The sequence below is a fragment of the Dermacentor albipictus genome, chromosome 1, assembly GCF_038994185.2.
Source record: "Dermacentor albipictus isolate Rhodes 1998 colony chromosome 1, USDA_Dalb.pri_finalv2, whole genome shotgun sequence".
Taxonomy (NCBI): Eukaryota; Metazoa; Arthropoda; class Arachnida; order Ixodida; family Ixodidae; genus Dermacentor; species Dermacentor albipictus.
In genome coordinates this window covers 303,657,858-303,677,180 of record NC_091821.1, presented here as the reverse complement: position 1 = coordinate 303,677,180, position 19,323 = coordinate 303,657,858, and the positions used below count along the sequence as shown (strand labels likewise).

Sequence of the window (19,323 nt, the reverse complement as noted above, 5' to 3'; positions counted from 1 at the left end):
ATAGTTTGTTGTGGCGGCTTCTTAGCTTCCCTGGTCCAGCACCCCGTCCTTGATATAGATTGCCGCGCGCAAATCAGCATTCTGTAGGCCTTTCTTTCTTGTCCCGTTTTCTCTTCATTTTTTCATTCTTAGCAGTGTGTACAAACTAGCCTGAGAGCAAGCTCTTCTGAAGTTTATTAGCATAATGAAAGTCAGAGACAATGGAAAGTAAAAGAAGAAAGAAGAAGGTGGGAGGAGTGTTTTTTATGAGTTTTCTAAACAAGCAAGTTGATATAAGTAAGTTGTATAATAGCAAGCACCAAGTATGAAAGAATAAAAAACACATTTGCACTTCTCGTCTGACGAAATTTACTGTGCTTTTACAGAAATGAAAATCATTGAAAAGGAAGTAAGTGTTTACGTTGAGATACGAGCACGTAATCTGTAAGCCTCGTAAGCTTATGTCAAGTAAAACAACATGAAATCCTGAGAGATTGAGCTTCTTAAGTACACGTGTTATAATAGGAACACCAACCTTCTTTAGTATGATAAAAGCACTGTAGATCAAGGTTCTCCACGTAGTGGAAACATTGTTAAATCTGTTAAGATGTGAATGTGGGCAAGTTGGTAACAAAGTTCTAACTTGCTAAAGCACATTACTGTCCTCATCGAACTAATGACTATAGTTTCTTGTACATGTGTCTTGATCACATTCAGCACAACATTATGCATTTTTAGCTTTCTTTAATACATTCTGTAGCCCCTCAATGGATTCAAGATGCTAGAAACCTATGTTGAACTACAAAGTGCTTGCCATTAAAAAAGACAAGAAGTCAGTTCCTGTGTTAGAAATATTTATTAGTTAGAGAAAGGCTAAAATTTAGTATGAACATTAGCCATGTCTTGAAGTTTTCATCCTACTCATTTTACAGTTGAAGCTAGCTTGCTTCTCAGGTTACTTGTGCTTAGAATTAAAGCACAACAAACAGATGAATGGCTTGCCGGGGCGTTATTCACAGAAAGTGGTCACTTTTCTCACTCTCTCCATAGAGTTTGGGCTACTGCTGGTACTGTTGGCCGCATAGCAGCCAGTGCAGTGCCACTGAGTGTCGTGTGCCGATGTGCCAGTTTTTCTTAGCACGTGGACACTTCTCCCACGAGTTTCTTAGATGTTGTCTTGACGAGGGCCAAACAGTGAATGAGCCAGTTCATCTTGAAATTTTATAATTGGCGTAGAGTTTCCTTCAAGCATGCCACCAATGTTCCACGCATTTATGATGACACATCCAACAAGCAACTCAACAGCTACCTTTCTGTACCACTTGAGTCCTTTTCTAAGGCAGTTGTGGTATAACGTCATTTGGTCACTATAGTCGACGCCCTTTTTTGCTGCATTGTAATCGAGACCGGCCTGATGTTTCATGATTGGTGCACCGTCCCTTGTTTTCTTCCCACTGTCCACCAAAGTTGCTTCATATTTGGCGACAGATGTGAGTATCAGAACAGGCCTCTTGTCCATCCACTTCAGTGCCTTCACTCCATTTTTGGACTGAAGTTCGGTAACACTGCCATTTGCAACCTTTACTTCAGTGAGATCTTTTGGCAGCCCTTTCCTCACTGAGCGAACTGTGCCACGAATGAAAGTGTCTTCCTTTAGAAGGCGAAAAGTGAGCGGCAAGCTCATGTAGAAGTTGTCTACGGACAGCGGGCACACAACTTCCTTGTAATTTTGCAGGAATTTCAAGCATACATCTTCGGCATGTCCGATGCCAATTGTTCAGTCACACTTTCCAGCATATACATCAACCTTTAGCCTGTAACCGTCTTTGGTACATGCCTTGAACAGCCTGACTCTGTAAGAACGAAAGTCTGCCACACCATGGCACTATTGTTTCATCTATCACAACCTCCTTTCCTGGCTCAAGCACAGTGGCAAAAATTTTGGTTCAATTTCTCTACTAGAGGATGGATCTTAAAGACATGATCCTGCAACTCTGCAACCAGTTAATTGTCCGCAAAATGCCGGAACCTCAAAAGTAGGGAGAAGGCGGTCACGGCTCATATTTTGATTAATGAGTTCAACACCATACAGGTTACTTTTTGCCCAGTAGTGACTCGGATAGGAAGATGGACGAGATTAATACAAATTGGTATTCCAACAAATGCTTTCGTTTGTTGGAGATTGGTTTCCATCTAATTTTTCAACTTTGATTTAGATTTGGGAGTAGGAAGACGGAGGAGACCAATACAAATCAGTATTCGAATAAATGCTTTAATTTCTTTGGCATTGGTTTCCGTCCAATTTTTCAAGCGTGATTTAGATTTAGGAATAGTTGACTTCAACACTTGTGTGAACCTGTTTGTTTCATTGACCATCATTTGCCAAATGTCATCCGTAATAAACAGTGAACATAAAGATGGGGCATAACGGCTAGATGGCAACTGAATGATAGTGGGCGGCCTAGAGTACGTGTGGTGTCACACTAGGCGAAGTGGTTGTTGCCGGTGTCCATTTCTCTAGAGATGGGCTGAGAGAAATGAGAGCATTGTATCCTGAATCATTCACCTCAGAATCATCAGTCAGGTCTGACTCTCCATTCGACATGCTGGCTGAGGTCTGTGATGGTTCGTAAACACTATCTTTGTCACTGATTTCACTGTCCACTGCTGAACATCTGACACTGAAGCACTTGACTCATCCGCTGGTGATCGCGAAGTTGCTGGTGCATTCTTCTGGCCCAAAACTAAGTTTATTTGTTTCCTCTGCATTGTGCTTTTTTTTTATCCGTAAGGGGCATGAGGATCTATCTATTAGACACGCTGAAAAGTTTGGGAGTAGCAAGAAAAATGCAGGTACTTATTCCAATGGCACGTATTTCAAAGACTGCTGCGAAAGTTTGCAAGAAACCCAACTGAGAAATGCGCCGCCACTCCACTCTCCAAAACAAACATGCCACCCCATGTCCAATGCAATAAAAATATATATTAGTTGCAATTTCAAACCTCAGATGGCAACACAAGAGCAAGAATTCTTGTGTGTGGGTCACTGGTGAGTCACGCCACACACAGCATAAAAACGTTTTCGTTGAGTGCATTGTGGATTGCCAGTGGGTCATGGCATTTAACATCAGACAAGTAGTCTACTGGCTATCTATAATCTCACACAACAAAAATCGTACCTCTGAGTTAAAGTGTCATAATGTTATCGCAGCAGCAAGCAGATGAATGCCCGTAACTTTGCTGCTGCATAGGAGCACAGGCTGTGCTGTGATGGCACTCAGAGTGACACGTGACTTGATTCAAGGCAGCATCAGTTATTTGTTGAATCTGTTGCTGCAGTGAACTAATTAAAGTTTAGAGAAATAATGAAAAATACAACCCAAATGTCTGGGTGCTTTTGTTTTACTTCGCACTGTAGCAAGAGAGATGAATTTCGGTTTCGTCTCCTTTTCCCGACGTTTGCACGCGCGCAGAGAACGAAACTATACGTCATTGTCTACATGTGTTCCAGCATTGCGATCATGAATGCTCTTTTATCCTCTCGCGTTTGCCTCAGTGCTGGGGCACTGACTTATACCGCTAATCACGTGTTCTCGTGTAGAGCGCGCACTATCGTCCGCTACAGGAAACGAGACAAGCGCAACAGCTCGCGCGACACCGTCACCGGAAGTGTGCCGGTGACGGTGAAACAAAGAAGACGGCAGGGTATACCCGCCGCGACCCCTCGGCTCCGGTATGGGAGAACGCAGTGAAGGAAATTTGCTTACACAGGCGAAACGGGGAATGTCGAGAGAGTGTTTATATAGGCGGCGACGCTCGCCTCCTGAAATCATGCGTTCGCGGCACTTCAATCATTCTCTATCTGCTGTTAATGAACCAATTTGAAAAATGCTTGCGGTAGAACACTTCTTAGAGGGCACGTAACAACTTTCAGTGTATAACCAAAATTTGTTATGTAGCCTGTGAGGGGCCCTTTAAAACAAACTCGGTAAAAATCGGGTGTACTGTGGGATGTTGTTACAGCTGCGTCGAGCTTCACAGCCCTCTACACAAGCATTGCTGTGAAGCCTGTGGCAGAAATAGAGTTTTATTCAATCAAAGGACTGCATAGAGCGCGCTCTCGTGTTGTGCTACGTGAATTAAATCATTCGTTTCCTGCCTGCACAAACGTTTGCATCTCGAGTGGATTTCAAGCACACCGTATAATAACGTTGAGTTCCGTCGTGCTTCGCAGCACTATACACAAGCACTGCCGTAAAGCTAGTGGAAAAACTACGATGTCATGAAACCAGATCAATGCTCGCTATTTTGGTGCGATGCGTGAATGGAAACATTGCTTGCCTGCCTGCACAAACGTTTGCATCTCGAGTTAATATCAAACAAATCATATAATATGTGCAGTTTCGTCGAGCGCTTCACCGCACTGCATGCAAGCATTGCCGTAAAGCCTGTAGTATAAATAGGGTTTCATGAAGTCAAATTAATGCGCAAACCTCGCACTTGTGGTGTACAAGGTAAACAAAGAATTCGTTGCCATGTCTCCGCAGTAGTTGGTCACGTTGATTTGTGTGAGCATATTGGTTCATGTGCCCCACCTACCTCTGTGATGAGAAAATAAGCAAGAATATCAGCTGCTATGTGTCGATGCATATGCTTTTTATTACAAGGTGTAGGAGCAGTACATCTTACTGCATGAGTAAACCACTCATGGAAACAGTACGTTCCTTGAACATTGTAGCTATTTAATAGCCTAGGAAGCGCGCTATATTGGAAGTTGCAATTTTTTTTCTGTTCGCAAAATTCAATAACTTGATGCTTTTTCTAAAAGCGAAAAATTATAAATTTCGCAATGATACGTATGCTGCGTCAGTAAGTTAAGTAGGCAGCACATAATTAGGCTAAACCAGAGGAATATCCGCAGGTATTTATACAAATGTACAAAGTATTTTAAAAAAATGTTTTCTCAAATGTTTTCAGTGTGGAGTAAGGAGTTGCATGTGCGTCCAGCGCTGATTTCCAGCGCTTAATTTTTGTTGAACCTTGATGTAACAAAGACGTAACACTCAGCACTCTATTTTGTTACATCAATTTTTTTTTTTTACAATGGAACACTGCATTCTACTATACGTGCCGCTCATGCGCCCCAAAATTTTGGCCCCTCTAAGGAAGTCACTGTTCTCTAAGTTTCGCCCGGAACTTAGATATCGCTACTTCCAATTGACACTCGTGAAACCAGCAGCCACGTCGGCTTGCCGCCTTTACACCGGCCGCAAATTACTTTTAAAAAATGTGGCACGCGCGGGCCGTGTATATGCACTCTGCTGCGCGCGGACAGCCATATGCACGGGCACGGCCAGGCAAGAGACGTCGCGCGCTCTCTGACCCTAGCGCGCACTTGATCACGGGACGTGGACAGCGCGCATAAAGCTGCCATCCTTCTCGGCTCACAATCGCACCCTTTCATTCGCAATTAACCCCAGCATGTGGGATGTAACGGAGCACTATAATTTTTGTCACACTTGGACTTTAAACCAAACATCAGAGCGATGGCGAAAATTCGCTTAGGGTGTCCAAAAATTGCTATCGCAATAATACACTATGGAGAAAGGTATTATGTAAATTATCTGTGGATGGGTCGAAACCCCCTAATTTCCCAAACACGCACCCATCCACTGGCACGCTGCACACATGGATCCCGCGCGGCACGCTGCATCATTAAGGCGTATCGTTCTTCGCTAGCTCTATGATCATTTATGCAGTAGTCACTTGGCGAGAAGCTTATTTTCCAACCTATGCGCAAGTGTCGTAGCTGAATTTCGAAAGTACACGGACCATATATATGTTGGCAAAATAATCGGAACTCACTATTTAGACTCGCCAAAATTATAATTAGCTGCTCACTTGAACTCATAAGAATATACTACTCAGCCGAGCTCACTCGGGCTCAAACTCGCCAAAATACTGCTCAGCTGGGCTCACTCAGACTCATGGGATGATCTCAGGGAGTTGACTCATCAGTGAGTTTGCCAGCGTATGATGTGTGCTGAACCACAAACCTGGCTTTCTTGAATAAAAACAGTCGGTCGCTGCAGCATATGGATGCACATAAGTGTAATTCAGAGAGCGCGGCATTGTAAAGGCTGCCACAGTTACCATGCCATGCTGCAGCTCATTTCAATCATGTCAAATGCAATACCCCTGCCAGCTTTTAGTCAGTCGATCAAATGTGATTGCTATTTATCTCATCACAACACCTCATTTTCCTGCCTAAGGCTTTGGGTGAATTTTCCTTGGCATCCATTTTGTTACTCTAACAGGTTACCAGTTATCTGTTGCCTATACGAAATTTGAAGTTGTGCACATGTCATGTGGACTCCATGCCAAACTCGTAGTACTGCATGCGTTTTTGCAGTTCGGTCTAGAGTTACAGAATCGCATGTGGGAGTTACTTTAGTTAGCAGCTGTAGCTTTGGAACAAACACGTGCATGAGAGTGTGCTTAAGTGTTACCTGTCAAGACTGGGAGCACCAGGGCAACTTGTGCAGTAAAGGCATGGGCAGTACGAGCCCACAGATTTTACTAAGTGTGGCTGAGGTGATGCGTCTAGATTTCACTATGAAGAGAGCCAAATAAAAGGTTGCCTATCCATCATACCTATTCTGGAGCCTTTTCTTGAGCTTTTCTAAAACATTAAGCTCAGCATGTACACTTTATCACAGCATAATTATTACATGTGATATAAAACATTGTATTGTGCAGTTTCTCCAACTCTTCGTGAAGGCATCTATCCATACATTAAACAGGAATAGGCTCAATGTTGACATATCTCCACAGTAGGATCTCCAGGACCTCGTACTGTCACAATGCATCACAGACATTATTTAAGTGAACTCCAGAAGTGAAGCTCTTCGTTAACATTGGCTAAAATTGTATTTTTATATAGCAAAGTGATCATGCATAAATCTGTATGTCATGACAGAACACTTTGTTTCTCACGGACTTTAGTTTACAATTGTTTTCACGATCAGGAAAATTGTGCAGTGTGCTAGTTGGTTCAACATACTTAACACTGTTGTGCGGAGTGACGAAGGGACAGGACTTGAGCGAGAAAACAATAGACACCTGAGCACAAACTATCAACTGGTGATTATCACAAGGCAATGATTCTGCTGAAAAGCAGGAACCAAAGGAAAAGACAAGTCGTGGAAGCATACAACCTCAAGGTGGACCCACAGGGCTCATGTGTCAGCCCGCCGTCTAATTCACTCAGCAATAAAGAGATTAGCATAATCACTGACAATAGAGGGTGTAGGTAGACCGGGAAGAGGACTCCTGTGCATGCGTGTAGGCTTTATGTACGCTTCACTTGCAGAAAAATAAACCAGTTCATAGTTTGCGCTCAGGTGTCATGTGTTGTTTTCTCGCTCAAATCCTGACCCTTTATCGCTCTGCGCAACAGTGTTAAGTTTTCAGGTTGTTCACTATGTGATGTAGGAAGGGTAAAATTGATGGGAAATCCCAATATTCTCGGGCATATCGCGAAAAATATGGCCCAAGTCAAGTGTCATTTTAGGCTTCACTGTCCCCTTATATAGGGCAAATAGTAATAGTTTGAATTCTATGGACGCTGGTTGCTTTTTCTGACTTAACCTAGGCAGTGCTCAGCTCTCAGTTGAAAGGAACAGGTAAACAGGAGGACTTGCCACATAAGCAGAAGGTAGCACTCCAGACTTAAGCTTAATATACTGCGTGCTTCCACAGCCCTAGGGGGCTAGTCTGTAAGTGTTGACTAAGTGGACTGTCCATTCCAGTACACGCTGAATGAATAGAGCACGAGAGCCCATGGTGATCATTGCCACTTGCTCTACCAGCTTATAGCTCTACCTAATCAGTGTGTGCTGAAACAGTCCACTTAGTGGATTCTTACAGAATCCTTCCCTAGACTGATGTTTATGTTGGTAGGTTGCAAGTATTGCACTTTCTTTCCTTTGATGTGGGCAGTTCCCACATATGGATGCAATTTAACATATTGTATTCATATTGCCTTTGGTCTATACATATCTAATTCATGCTTATAACCAGGCCTACAAGCTCTTGTCCTGCATATTTATATGGCCTTCTCATTGGAGAATGGAGTCATTTTCCATTATACCCTCAAGCACTTGAAGTAGACACTGCAATAACCCCAAGGGAGGGGGGACAGTAACGCAAAAACCTTACTGGGCTTGTGGTGCTTCTGAAGGATGCACACACACCATTTATGCTAAAATTCCCAGCAGACATTCCAAAGTTTGTACGAGTTCGACTTTAGCTGGCTAAACTGAATGATTCATATTGAAGGCAATTCTTGCAACATTTGGTCAAACTGAATGAAACTGGACAGCACAATTAGCTGTGTTCATCTACCATTTAAACGACTGCTGCCCCGAGCATTTTGCCTGTTACTTTGCCTTTCGTTTCTGTACTATCAAGTTCAAGTACACATGTACTTTATCACTGTACAAGTAGAATGGCTTCAAGGCTTTTCCTGGGCATTCAACAGTCACTATTTATTCCTATAAACCTTCCTGCATGTGAAGGCAAAAGAAACTTATTAATTCATGCTGGAAGTATAAAAAGACAGGTATTTGCACAGAAAATGTTTATTTTGAGCACCGAGGTTCTTGCTGATGTAGATATGGTGCTGGCTCCCTCCTTGCCCGAAGCATGTGCTTGCTGTACACAGCACCAGATGATGGCTTCCTAGGTCAAAAGATCAAAGTGAAATAAGAGGCATTTTGTTTTAGCCCCGGAAAGAAAAAGCAGGATTGAGACATTAACATGTATAAAAAATACTTGCCTAAAGAAAAATTAATACACAAGCAAATTCACTAAAGAGGTTCACTTTCAAGAGCGAAAGTATGGTTACGATGAAAATTACAAGGAAGCTTCACTGCTCATTGAGGTTTCGGTTCAGTAGTTGTTGAGCCACGAGGGTTAGCATGCTACATCTTGCGTATTATGTTTTGTAGAACAATATTGCACTTTGAACAATGTAGTGCCTATTTAAATGAACTGACAAGGAACGCTGAAACTCCAGGCTAGTTTGGTCTGCACAAGATATGATACAGACATTGTACTGCATTCATTTAGTGTTTTTGTCACTGATCTCGTGCACAAAGGTCATTCACACCTATCCTACATGAAATGCAGTTACTTCTTTGAAGCTTCATCTAGTCCTTGAATTTGCTGCATGCTTATGTCTAAGGGAGTTCGTTTGGTTCCTGTTAATGTAGTACATCTAAGCAACTGTTATCAAATGCCCATTACAAAACATTTTTGGCCCTTTCAATGCACAATACTCATTACATTTGACACTTGGGACTCGTGCAGGGCGCCATTTAGTATTATATGCTTGTCCACATCTGATAATACTTTCATAGCTGGGTCATTCCCATGCCAAATGCCTTGGTTATTACTGTGACCATCTCACACTTTTCCTTTAGAATCTTCTTGTCCACTTTTAAGGAAGCACCCCACGACACAATGTCTCCATCCTAGTGGTGCTATGGAGTTAACTTATGTGCTAGTTGTAGCAGATGACGTCAAATGAAGGCCACTGAAGATAAAACTCTCTGCGACAATTCCTTTTACACAAAAAATGCAAACAATACAGAATAGTCAAAATGTAGTTATCTGGCAAGACTGGCTGCATCCATCATCTTTGTTTGGCGCAATTCTGAGGTGGCTCCATGTTACAAGACGCTTGGCCATTATTGCCATGTGACTGTTTGGGACTCTATAAAACACAAGAATTGCCTTACTCCGGCCTTTCTCTTTGTGCAGCGGCCAAGGTTATTATTCGTCCAATCGCACCGTGTCCTGTTCGTGTGTCCATAGACTAAATTCTTCACCACATTGTTTTTGCGGTATTTCGTGAGTGACCCATGAACTCATCTTGGGGTGGGACTTCTTATCTTTGGCGTTTGCTTCTATCTCTTGTCGTCAGCACCTCACACAACTGGATGATGCCACTGGCAATTCTCTTCCTAACCACGAAGAATGCATTCGTCTCGTCAACTCTTCCGATTACGTTCTTTGGCCACCTAGAGAAAAGATTATAGGTGTCAACTCCTGTAACATTGTGGATGGCGGCGTATTCATTCTACCCTATGACCATACCCTATCTCGAGCAATTCTGATTACCCCTGGCCTTATTCGCTTCTCTGAGGGGTCTGCATTGCTTACTGCAATAAACCAAATCGAACCCCAACTGTTGCCTCGTGGATCAACTGTCACTTGAGCTGTTGACACTCATGTCGTTGCAATTGTCACGAAGACAGCTCAGTGTGTTCTTGCGTCTGTTACCGTGCGCTGAACAAAATCGTGCGCAAAGATGTTCACCCCGTGTCACGGATGGATGATGCACTAGATTCACTCCATGGTGCTGAGTATTTTTCTAGCCTTGACTTTAGACCAGGCTACTGGCAAATACCGATGTCCAAATCCGACAAAGCAAAAACGACATTTGCTACCCCTGATGGGCTCTACGAGTTCAGTGCGATGCCTTTTGGACTCTGCAATATGCCTGCCACATTCGAACGCATGATCGATAAGTCTTGTGCGGCTTGAAATGGAAAACCTGTCTGTGCTATCTCGACGACATTGTGTTTTCAACCATGTTCTCACAACATTTGCAACATCTTGATGAAGTCCTTGCCTGTCTTGCAAATGCTGGTTTGCAGCTCAACACACGCACACGCGCGCGCACGCGCGCGCACACACACACACACACACACGCGCACACACACACGCACACACACACACGCACACACACGCACACACACACACACACACACACAAACACACACACAAATGCAGTTTGGCCAGCAAGGCCATCAAAGTTCTGGGGCACATAGTCTGCAAAGAAGGTATTCGTCCGGACCCCGAGAAGCTTACTGCCATCCTCGAATTTTGTGTCCACTGCGTCAAAAAGACATGCACAGTTTTCTTGGACTTGCTTCTTCCGGCACTTCATATGCAACTTCGCTACACTTACGTCCCCGCTCCATCAACTCCTCCCCAGTAATGCACCCTTTGTTTCGTCCGACGAATGTGAACATGCTTTCCTGCTTTTGCAACATGCCCTGACGTCAGACCCAGTACTGCGCCACTTTGATCCAACCGCGCCCACCATCTTTCACACCGACGCTAGCAGTCAGTCTCGGTGCCATTCTACTACAATGCGACAACACATTCCACAAACGAGTAATTGCTTAGGCTAGTCGTGCACTAGCCAGTGCAGAAAATTACTACACCATAACCAAGCAGGAGTGCTTTGCTGTTGGGCCGTGCAAAATTTCACCCATGTCTTCATGGCCGCCATTTCACAGTTGTTACCGACCATAACACACTGTGCTGGCTTTCATCGCTAAAGAATTTATCAGGTCACCTGGGTTGCTGTGTGCTTCACCTATAGGAGTACGATTTCAATGTCACCTACAGGGCTGCAAAGAAGCATCAAGACACCAATGCTCTCTCTTGCTACCCTCTGCCGAATCATGACGATTCACCATAACCTCTCCGCGATTGTGTACGTCCTGAGTCCTCTTCATCGGCTTTACCCATTGTAGCCCTCGAATGGCTAAGACACAACAGCCCATCTGTCCTTGTGTCCCACTAACGCATCGACCCATACTGCTGAACTATTCTCCAACGCATGGAAGATTCTTCGTCACCTCCAAACGCCTGACTTCGTCGACAACTTAATCAATTCAAGCTGCACAATGGAGTTTTACATCGCAACATTTATCACATCGATGGCAACAAATGGGTCCCGGTCATACCATGTTCTCTGCAATGTGAGGTGCTTGAAGCCTTTCACGATCATGCGACGACTGGTCCTCTAGGCTACCACAAGACTTACAACAGAATATGAAGTTGCTGCTCCTGGCCTGGCCCATCTTCAGCCGTTGCGAAGTATGTTGCACCCTGCGTTCATTGTCAAAGCAAACCCAACAGCTCCTTCTGGCTCTTTACAACCTCTGCCTTGTCCCGCTTCGCCTTTTGAAGTAGTTGGAATAGACTTGTACGGTCCTCTTCCCATGACCTCACATGGAAATCGTTGGATTGCAACGGCCATAGACCATCCAACACGCTATGCGGAGACAGCATCTCTACCATCCTGGACTGCTGCTGAAGTCGCCGATTTCTTTCTACACAACATTATCTTACACCGCAGCGCTCCGCGCGTTCTCCTCAGTGACCGCAGCAGTCTTCCTCTCTTCTATCCTTACCGAAGTTCTGTGCGCCTCTAACACAATTCGCAAGACGACTTCCAGTTACCATCCGCAGACCAACAGCTTGATGATTGCGATGTACAGTCACGTGCAATATGAATTGCAACACCGGTGCCCGTGGTCGAAGGGGTTCCAAGGCTGTACGGCTGTGCAGACACATGGTAAGTTCCAGACCGAAACACAGCTTCAATTAGTGGTGTCTATTAAACCGCTATTTCGAATGTCAGAGCTGCTGCGCAGCCGTGGAGCCCCTTCAACAACGAACAAGAGTGTTGCAAGTCATATTGCATGCGACTGTACATCTACTCTGGCCACACGAACGGGGATGCAATCCTGTCGTGCATGACATTCGCCTATAACGTGGCTACGCAACGTACCACTGGATTTTAACATTTTTCTTCATCTATGGCTGTTCACCAAGTTTCATTCTTGATGTATCATTCCTTTCGACTCCTGTACCCCCATCAGTTCCTTTCTTGGAACAGTTTGTGTCTCGCCTCGCAGAGTGCAGACGCCTCGCCCCGCTTAACACCGACGTCTCCCAGGACGCTCGCAAGTTTCGTTACGACTCGACCCACTGTGCTGTAACTTTTTCTCCTGGTGACAAAGTTCTTTGGACTCCTGTGTGCGTTCCTGGCTTATGCAAAAAATTTTGCAACACTTCTTGCTTATGCAACACTTCTTGAATGCCCACACCACCGTATCGTCGGGCAGCGAGCACAACCTGCGACACCCATGTGGCCACAGTGACGAGAGGCGGCCTGCGCAGCTGGCCGGTTGGGGTCATCAGGTTGTCGCCGGCCATCCACTGATTATATTGTTCACGGACACGTTCTTTAACAGGCTTGTTGAGCACGACGTCCAGTGGCTGAAGTGTTGACGTCATGCCTCCCGGAATGACGGCGAGTTCCGTCCTCCCGTCGCGGAGTGCCGGCTTCAATCCTGCGGTCAAGTGCCCGCGAAAGGCATCCAGGACGAGCATGCTCGGACACCGCAAGAGTGCCCCTGGTTGCCGATTCCAGACGGTCTTAATCCAATTGAGCATGAGGGCCTCGTCCATATAGCCCTTTTCATTCACGCGAACGACATCCCGTGGGAAAGCCTCTTTCGGCAGCGTCTTCCTCTTGAATATTATGTATGGGGGCAGCTTTCTGCCATCTGCAGTACACGCGAGCATCACCGTGAATGCTCGTTCCCCGTAGAAAGAAGCTCGACTTCTTTTGTGCCACGTTCGCACACTGTGGTGAGCGACGGCATGTCGAACCACACCGGCATTTCATCAGCGTTGCCGATCTGTACCAACATGTAGCCATGCTGCTGCCGGAGACGGATAACATAGCGCTGGAATTCGACCAACTTGTCCTCGTATGCCTCTGGCTGCTTCTGCCAGATTGATTTGCGCTGTCGAAGTGCGAATCCCTTGCGTTGCATGAAGCGACGAACCCAATAAATGGAGCCCTTGAATTGTTCCTTGGGCAGTCCGGATTCTCGGGCGATATCAATAGCTTTGATGCAGATGAGTTCTGCTGTGACTGGCAAAGATCTGGCACGATGCTCGCGGACAAAATCCGCCACCCTGTCTTTGAGCTCCGGGTGCACTGCGCCATAGAATAAAGAACTTCGTCAGAATAAAGAACCGCGCAGCGCCCGCGAGTTGGGCAGCGTCCGTCACCAAGGGGGCGATAACAATGTGGATGCCGAAAGGTCTGCGCTCCAGACATGCTGCCAGACGACTATTCATGCTGTGCCAAGGGCCGGTATGTAAGTCAAGGGGTGAACTTTTAGTAATATTTTTGGGAAAAAACCTCAACCTATATTCTGCACTATACGGTACTCGCACTGCTGGAGACATATGCCGTGGCCGAGAACCTACGGCTTCCCGACTACTCGGGTGCCACCACCTGTGCCACACGCAGTTGCACTGCGGCACCCTGCCTAGATGGAGTCCATAAGCCAGGAAAGCCACGCACGGCAATCTATGTCCGCAGCACCCTGGCGCGTGCTGTTCTACCTGTTGCTGACATCGCCGGTGGCCCCTTGGAGTCATGCGCCGTTGTGGTACGCCTTGGCAGCCAGGACACGGCTGTGGCGAGCATCTGCATCCGTCCAGGAAAGCCGTGGGATCCCTCCAGCCTCATCCAGCTGGCTGTTCGCCTTGGTGGGCATGCAGTCCTGTGCAGTGACTTCAACGCACACCACACGGATTGGGGAAGCGGCAGCTGCACCCGCTGAGGCAAAGCCCTCACAGATGCCATCAGCTGAGCTGGCCTGCTGACCTTGGAACACCAGGGAGCCCACCTACGTCTACCGCAGAGCTCGCACGGCCATTGACCTCTCCCTCAACACTGAGCAGTGCTCCTACTCCTGGGCCACAACTTCGGACAAATGGGGGTCTGACCACTTCCCTATTGTGATCAGCCCCAGGTCTGGGAGAAGGCCTAGGTCAAGAACTTACGTCACAGACTGGTCCCTGTTCCGGAAGCACTGCAGCAAGTTGGACGATGGCCGTGACTTCCTGAGCGCCATCGTGGATTGTGCTCAGGCTGCCACCGTTCAGTGCTCTACCCAACCAGATACCCCCGCTCCGGACCTCCACCTGCTCAACATTCGTGCCTCCAGGCGCCGTATGGAGCGTGGAGCAATCCGGACGGGCAAGGCAGAGCATTGGACCGAGTACAGACGTGCAGATGCCCGCTGCAGACGCCAAGCCCAGCGCAGGAGGAGCCTCTGCTCTGCCATCGAGGGCAGGTCCAGGGGACCCCTGGCTTGGAGACTGCTCAAATCCCTCACCAGCAGGAGAGGAAGCCTACAACCTGTCCTCGCCGTGGCCATCACGCTGAGCATCAGCGAAGAGGCCCTTGCGGAGCTCCTCGCCAACCAGTTTGCGCTGGCTGTACCACGCATTGCAGCCATCCTGAAGGTAGGGCAGCCTTCCGTCAGCCTGCCTAGCTGCCTGCACAACCACCACACAGGGTCTTCGCTTCTGTAAATGGCCTGTCATCCAGTCTTGGGAGCCTGGCCTCACAGTTCATTGGCCCAGAAAGCAGTCCGAGCGCTTTTTCGCTGCCTGAGGGCAACAGACTTGAGTGCCTGACTATAGACATCCTACACTTAAGTTCTCTCTCTTCCTCTCACTCCCCATTCCCCTCCCCACGTGTAGGGTAGCAAACTGGACTCAGCCTGGTTAACCTCCCTGCCTTTCCGTCTTCCCTTCTCTCTCACCACCCAGGGTGGCCATCGAGCCAGGTTATGGCTATCTACCAGGACCCGCTGACGCTGCACGAGCTCCAAGCATCGCAGTGCACCAGGAGCCCAGTGCACCAGGAACCCAAATGCTTCGCAACCTGGCCGCCAGCGAGCAGCTGCACCTGCTTGACTGCTTAAACATCTGGCAGTCAGGGCAGGTGCCGGAGTCATGGCGCACAGCCTACGTGGCCCCCATCCTGAAGGCCGGCTGAAAAACGTGAGCTCCTATTGGCCAGTCTCACTCACCTCTGCTGCTTGCAAGCTGATGGAGGCCATTGCTTTCTGGCCGATGAGCAGATAGGCTTCCGGCGGAGCTGATGCAGTGCGGACTCCATCGTGGACGTGGTCTCCACGCTGGAAGAGGCCAAGGCCTGCGGTGACGCCGTGCTCCTGGTGCTTATCGGCATGAAGGGGGCCTTTGACGCCCTGCCCTATCCAGTCGTTCAGCAGGCCCTGGACCTATTTGGTAGAGGGCGTCCCACAAGGATCAGTGGTGAGCCCTTTCCTGTTCAACCTGGCCCGACTGCCTGCTGTCCTGCAGAGTGACCCCCACAACCACGTGAATACCTCCATCAACGCGGACCACATCGCCCTATGTGTGCGAAATCCACCACACAGCCACAGCAGTGCGCGCTCGGCTCTGCAAAGAGCCCTCGACACCGCCGCTGCTTACCTGAGCTGCATTGGCCTTGCCATCTCGGCAAGGAAGACGGAGGCCATGCTGCTCCACCCAAGAGCAACCGCCCGCTGCACAGCTGCAACTGGAAGGCGACCTTGAAACCCGGCAGTGACGTACCCGGGGCTACACGTTCATCACCGGCTGACCTGGCTGCCTGCTGTCAAGACCCTGCATGTCCAGGTCCTCCGGGTCCACAAGGCAGTCTCCCAGCTTGTTGCCCGAGGACAGAGCTGCACCACTAGGTGGGCTCTGCGGCTGTACCATGCAGTAGCCACCTCACGCCTGCGGTACGTCCTCCCACTCGTGGCACTACCACGTGCCCGTCTCAAGAAGCTGGAGCTGCAGCATAGGGCCGAGATTAGGTTCTGCCTGGGCGCTCCCTGCAGCTCTGAAATCGCTGCAACCTTGGCCGAGGCAGGAGCATGGTCCCCATCACTCCTGTCACAGCCCACATTCTACAATCAGCCACAGCTGTGCACATCGCTGAATGACACTGCGTTCAGGTATATCGGTCACATTCCGACCGCACACACAACCCCCATCACATCTGCACTGAGCATTACGCTGCGGAGAAAGCTTATCAGTGAATGGCTGCTGACAGCGCAGCGAAATTTTGGTTATAAAGCAATTTTTCCCGACCGTGCAATGAGGCCGCAATGCGAGACCGCAACGAGGCCGCAATTTGGTGACTTTATTCACTACCGCCCTTAGCCGGCAGATCTGAACCATGCATCAGGAATGTGCATTTCCATTGGGGAACAATAGAAACTCTTATTTAGGCTAAACAAGCGCGCGTACGTACGTACTACCGCGCTCAATATGAGTTGCAACGTCGGAGCGTCGACCGGAGTTCGCTCCTCGGCAACACTCGCTAGGAATTCTGGGAGAAAGTGCTGTTCCGGGAAGTGACCGTACCCCCCATCAGGAAGACAGCTCGCAGTGTGGCTTCAGGGTTTTGCAGGCGGTCTCTTTCAGCAGCTTTATTGCAGAATTCAACTCAATTTGATGCAAACGGTTTAAATATGCAGCGATTCGCAATTCAAGCATCATGCACATCCAGGAAACGCTTTTCGAAGCCCAGTTTCGCTATGACTAAATGATCTCACATGGACTCACTACTGATTCCTCTCACGAGACCACATTCAGGAGGTGTTTTTTTTTTTTTTTTGCTCCGAAGACACGACTCATGTGAAACGACTGGGGTCTCAACGCCCTGCTTGGCTCTGAGCATGACAAGGTTATATGACCAAGTCGCTATAAATTCTAGTCACACGACCACGTTCTTACATGCTGCCTTATTTCGTACCCTGGCTTCGTGTATGTTAAGCGATACAAGTTCAGTCGAATGAATGAAAAACTTTATTGCCACAAAGAAGGTATACCGGCGAGGGTGGAGCTCTCAGTCCAGGGCCCCAGTGGCCTTTGCCATCTTGCTAGCTCTGTCGATCAGCTTGAGCTGTTCTTCAGGCTTCGAGCAGGATAGCGCAGCCTCCCACTGCTCCGGTGTTGGTGTTTTGTGTAATGGCGCTACCTTTGGCTTTTGGCAGGCCCATGTAACGTGGTAAAGCGTTGCGTGTTCACCGCATAGCGGGCATTTATTGTCGTATGTGGACGGATAGATTTTGCTGAGCAGACTCAGATTGGGGTATGTATTAGTCTGCAGTTGTCTCCAGGCAACCGACTGCTCTCTACTAAGGTCTTTGTGGGGAGGGGGGTAGATCCTCCTTAGGGCTCTTTGGTGTTCTAAAATTGCTCCATAGCGTCTGGTGACTGTGTCCGGTTCCCCGTCGTGGTGCACCCCCCGGTTGGCGTATGCTCGGGCGTTGGCGTCAGCACGCTGGTTCCCCGTCACAGTCTCATGACCGGGTGTCCGCGTAATGAAGCATCTCGAAAAGGTTATTTTTCTCGTCTTGAGTATGCGGATGGCCGCAGTGGATATGCGTCCGCTGCTGTACCTTCTGCACGCTTCTTGCGAGTCCGTAAGTATTGTTGTAGTGGCCTCTTCGCCCTTGTGGGTGATGGCGAGTGCGATTGCCGCTTCCTCAGCCTCCAGGATGTTGTTGCCTTTGATCGAAGCGCAATTGATTTCTCTAAGCTGGTGATCAACAACGCTGACTACCGCCCCGGAGTGCTCATTGTATGTGGCCGCGTCGACGTATAACACGTCTTTTCTTGCCGAGAAATATCTGTTGTGTGCTTCTGATCTTGCCTTTCTTCTGGCCTTGTGTAAGTTAGGGTGCATGTTTCTCGGTATCGGGCTAACCTCAATGATCTCTCGAATCTCTTTAGGTATGCTTTCCGTGCTGTTAATTTCTCTGCAAGCATCTCTCATACCCAGTATCTTCAGCGTGTGCCTGCCCGTTGGAGTCAGCATGAGTCTGATTTTCTGCGCGAGAAGGTGAGCTTCGATGTGTTCTTGCACTGTATTGTTTATGCCCAACTGAAGGAATTTCTCCGTCGAAGTGTTGACCGGTAGTCCGAGAGCGCATTTGTAAGCTTTCCTAAGGATTGCCTCTAATTGTTCTTTTTCCTGCTCGAGCGGTGTTTGGTAGGGGACACTGTATACAATCCTACTGACCACGAGGGCCTGTATTAGCCTACATGTGTCCTCTTCTTTCATACCTCGCCGTCTGTTTGAGATTCTTGCGATCATCCTCGTGATCTGAGCTGTAGTGTTTGCCAGCTGTCTGATTGTGTGGTCCACACGACAGTTGCTTTGTATCCACATGCCAAGGATCTTAACTTGGGATACCTCCGGAATCTTCCTCCCCCCTATGAAGATGTCTATGGAGTTTTGCAGATTGTAGCCTCTTCTGTAGACTCTGAGCACCTCGGATTTCTCCGGGGAGCAGACAAGCCCGCAGTGTTCAGTGTATGCATGGACTGTATCTGCTGCGCTCTGCAGAAGGTCTTGTTTTTCTCCCAAGGATCCCTTGGTCACCCAGATTGTGACGTCGTCGGCGTATATGGCATGCCTGAGGCCTTCAATTTTTTCGAGCTTCCGTGTTAACCCGATCATAACAATGTTAAAAAGCGTAGGGGATATCACAGAGCCTTGCGGTGTTCCCTTTTTGGGCATGTTGAAGGTGTCAGTCCTGATGCCTCCTATACCAATGGTGGCGGTTCTGTCACTGAGGAAAG

General features: G+C 47.8%; 2 protein-coding genes across 8 annotated transcripts in view; one reads left to right on the top strand and one right to left on the bottom strand.

Annotated features, from left to right (window-relative positions):
- Positions 1-19,323, top strand: part of LOC139054482 (uncharacterized) — a 100,332-nt gene that overhangs the window by 3,674 nt on the left and 77,335 nt on the right. For 3 of the 5 annotated variants that reach the window (XR_011511277.1, XR_011511278.1, XR_011511276.1), the window contains one exon: positions 15,487-15,740. The exons of the other annotated variants lie outside the window; for them this stretch is intronic. The gene's annotated coding sequence lies outside the window, so the exon portion shown is untranslated. Of the gene's footprint in view, positions 1-15,486; positions 15,741-19,323 lie in introns of those variants that run through there. 5 annotated transcript variants of the gene reach the window in all.
- Positions 8,567-19,323, bottom strand: part of LOC139054479 (uncharacterized) — a 40,112-nt gene continuing 29,355 nt past the window's right edge. The window contains exons 2-4 of one of the 3 annotated variants that reach the window (XM_070531505.1): positions 16,177-16,521; positions 15,750-16,038; positions 8,567-8,721 (exon numbers count right to left, since the gene is read on the bottom strand). In XM_070531505.1, coding sequence (XP_070387606.1) covers positions 16,492-16,521 — 30 coding nt within the window. In that variant the 3' untranslated portion in view covers positions 8,567-8,721; positions 15,750-16,038; positions 16,177-16,491. The remainder of the gene's footprint in view (positions 8,722-15,749; positions 16,039-16,176; positions 16,522-19,323) is intronic. The other 2 variants (XR_011511270.1, XR_011511271.1) reach the window with 2 other exon arrangements.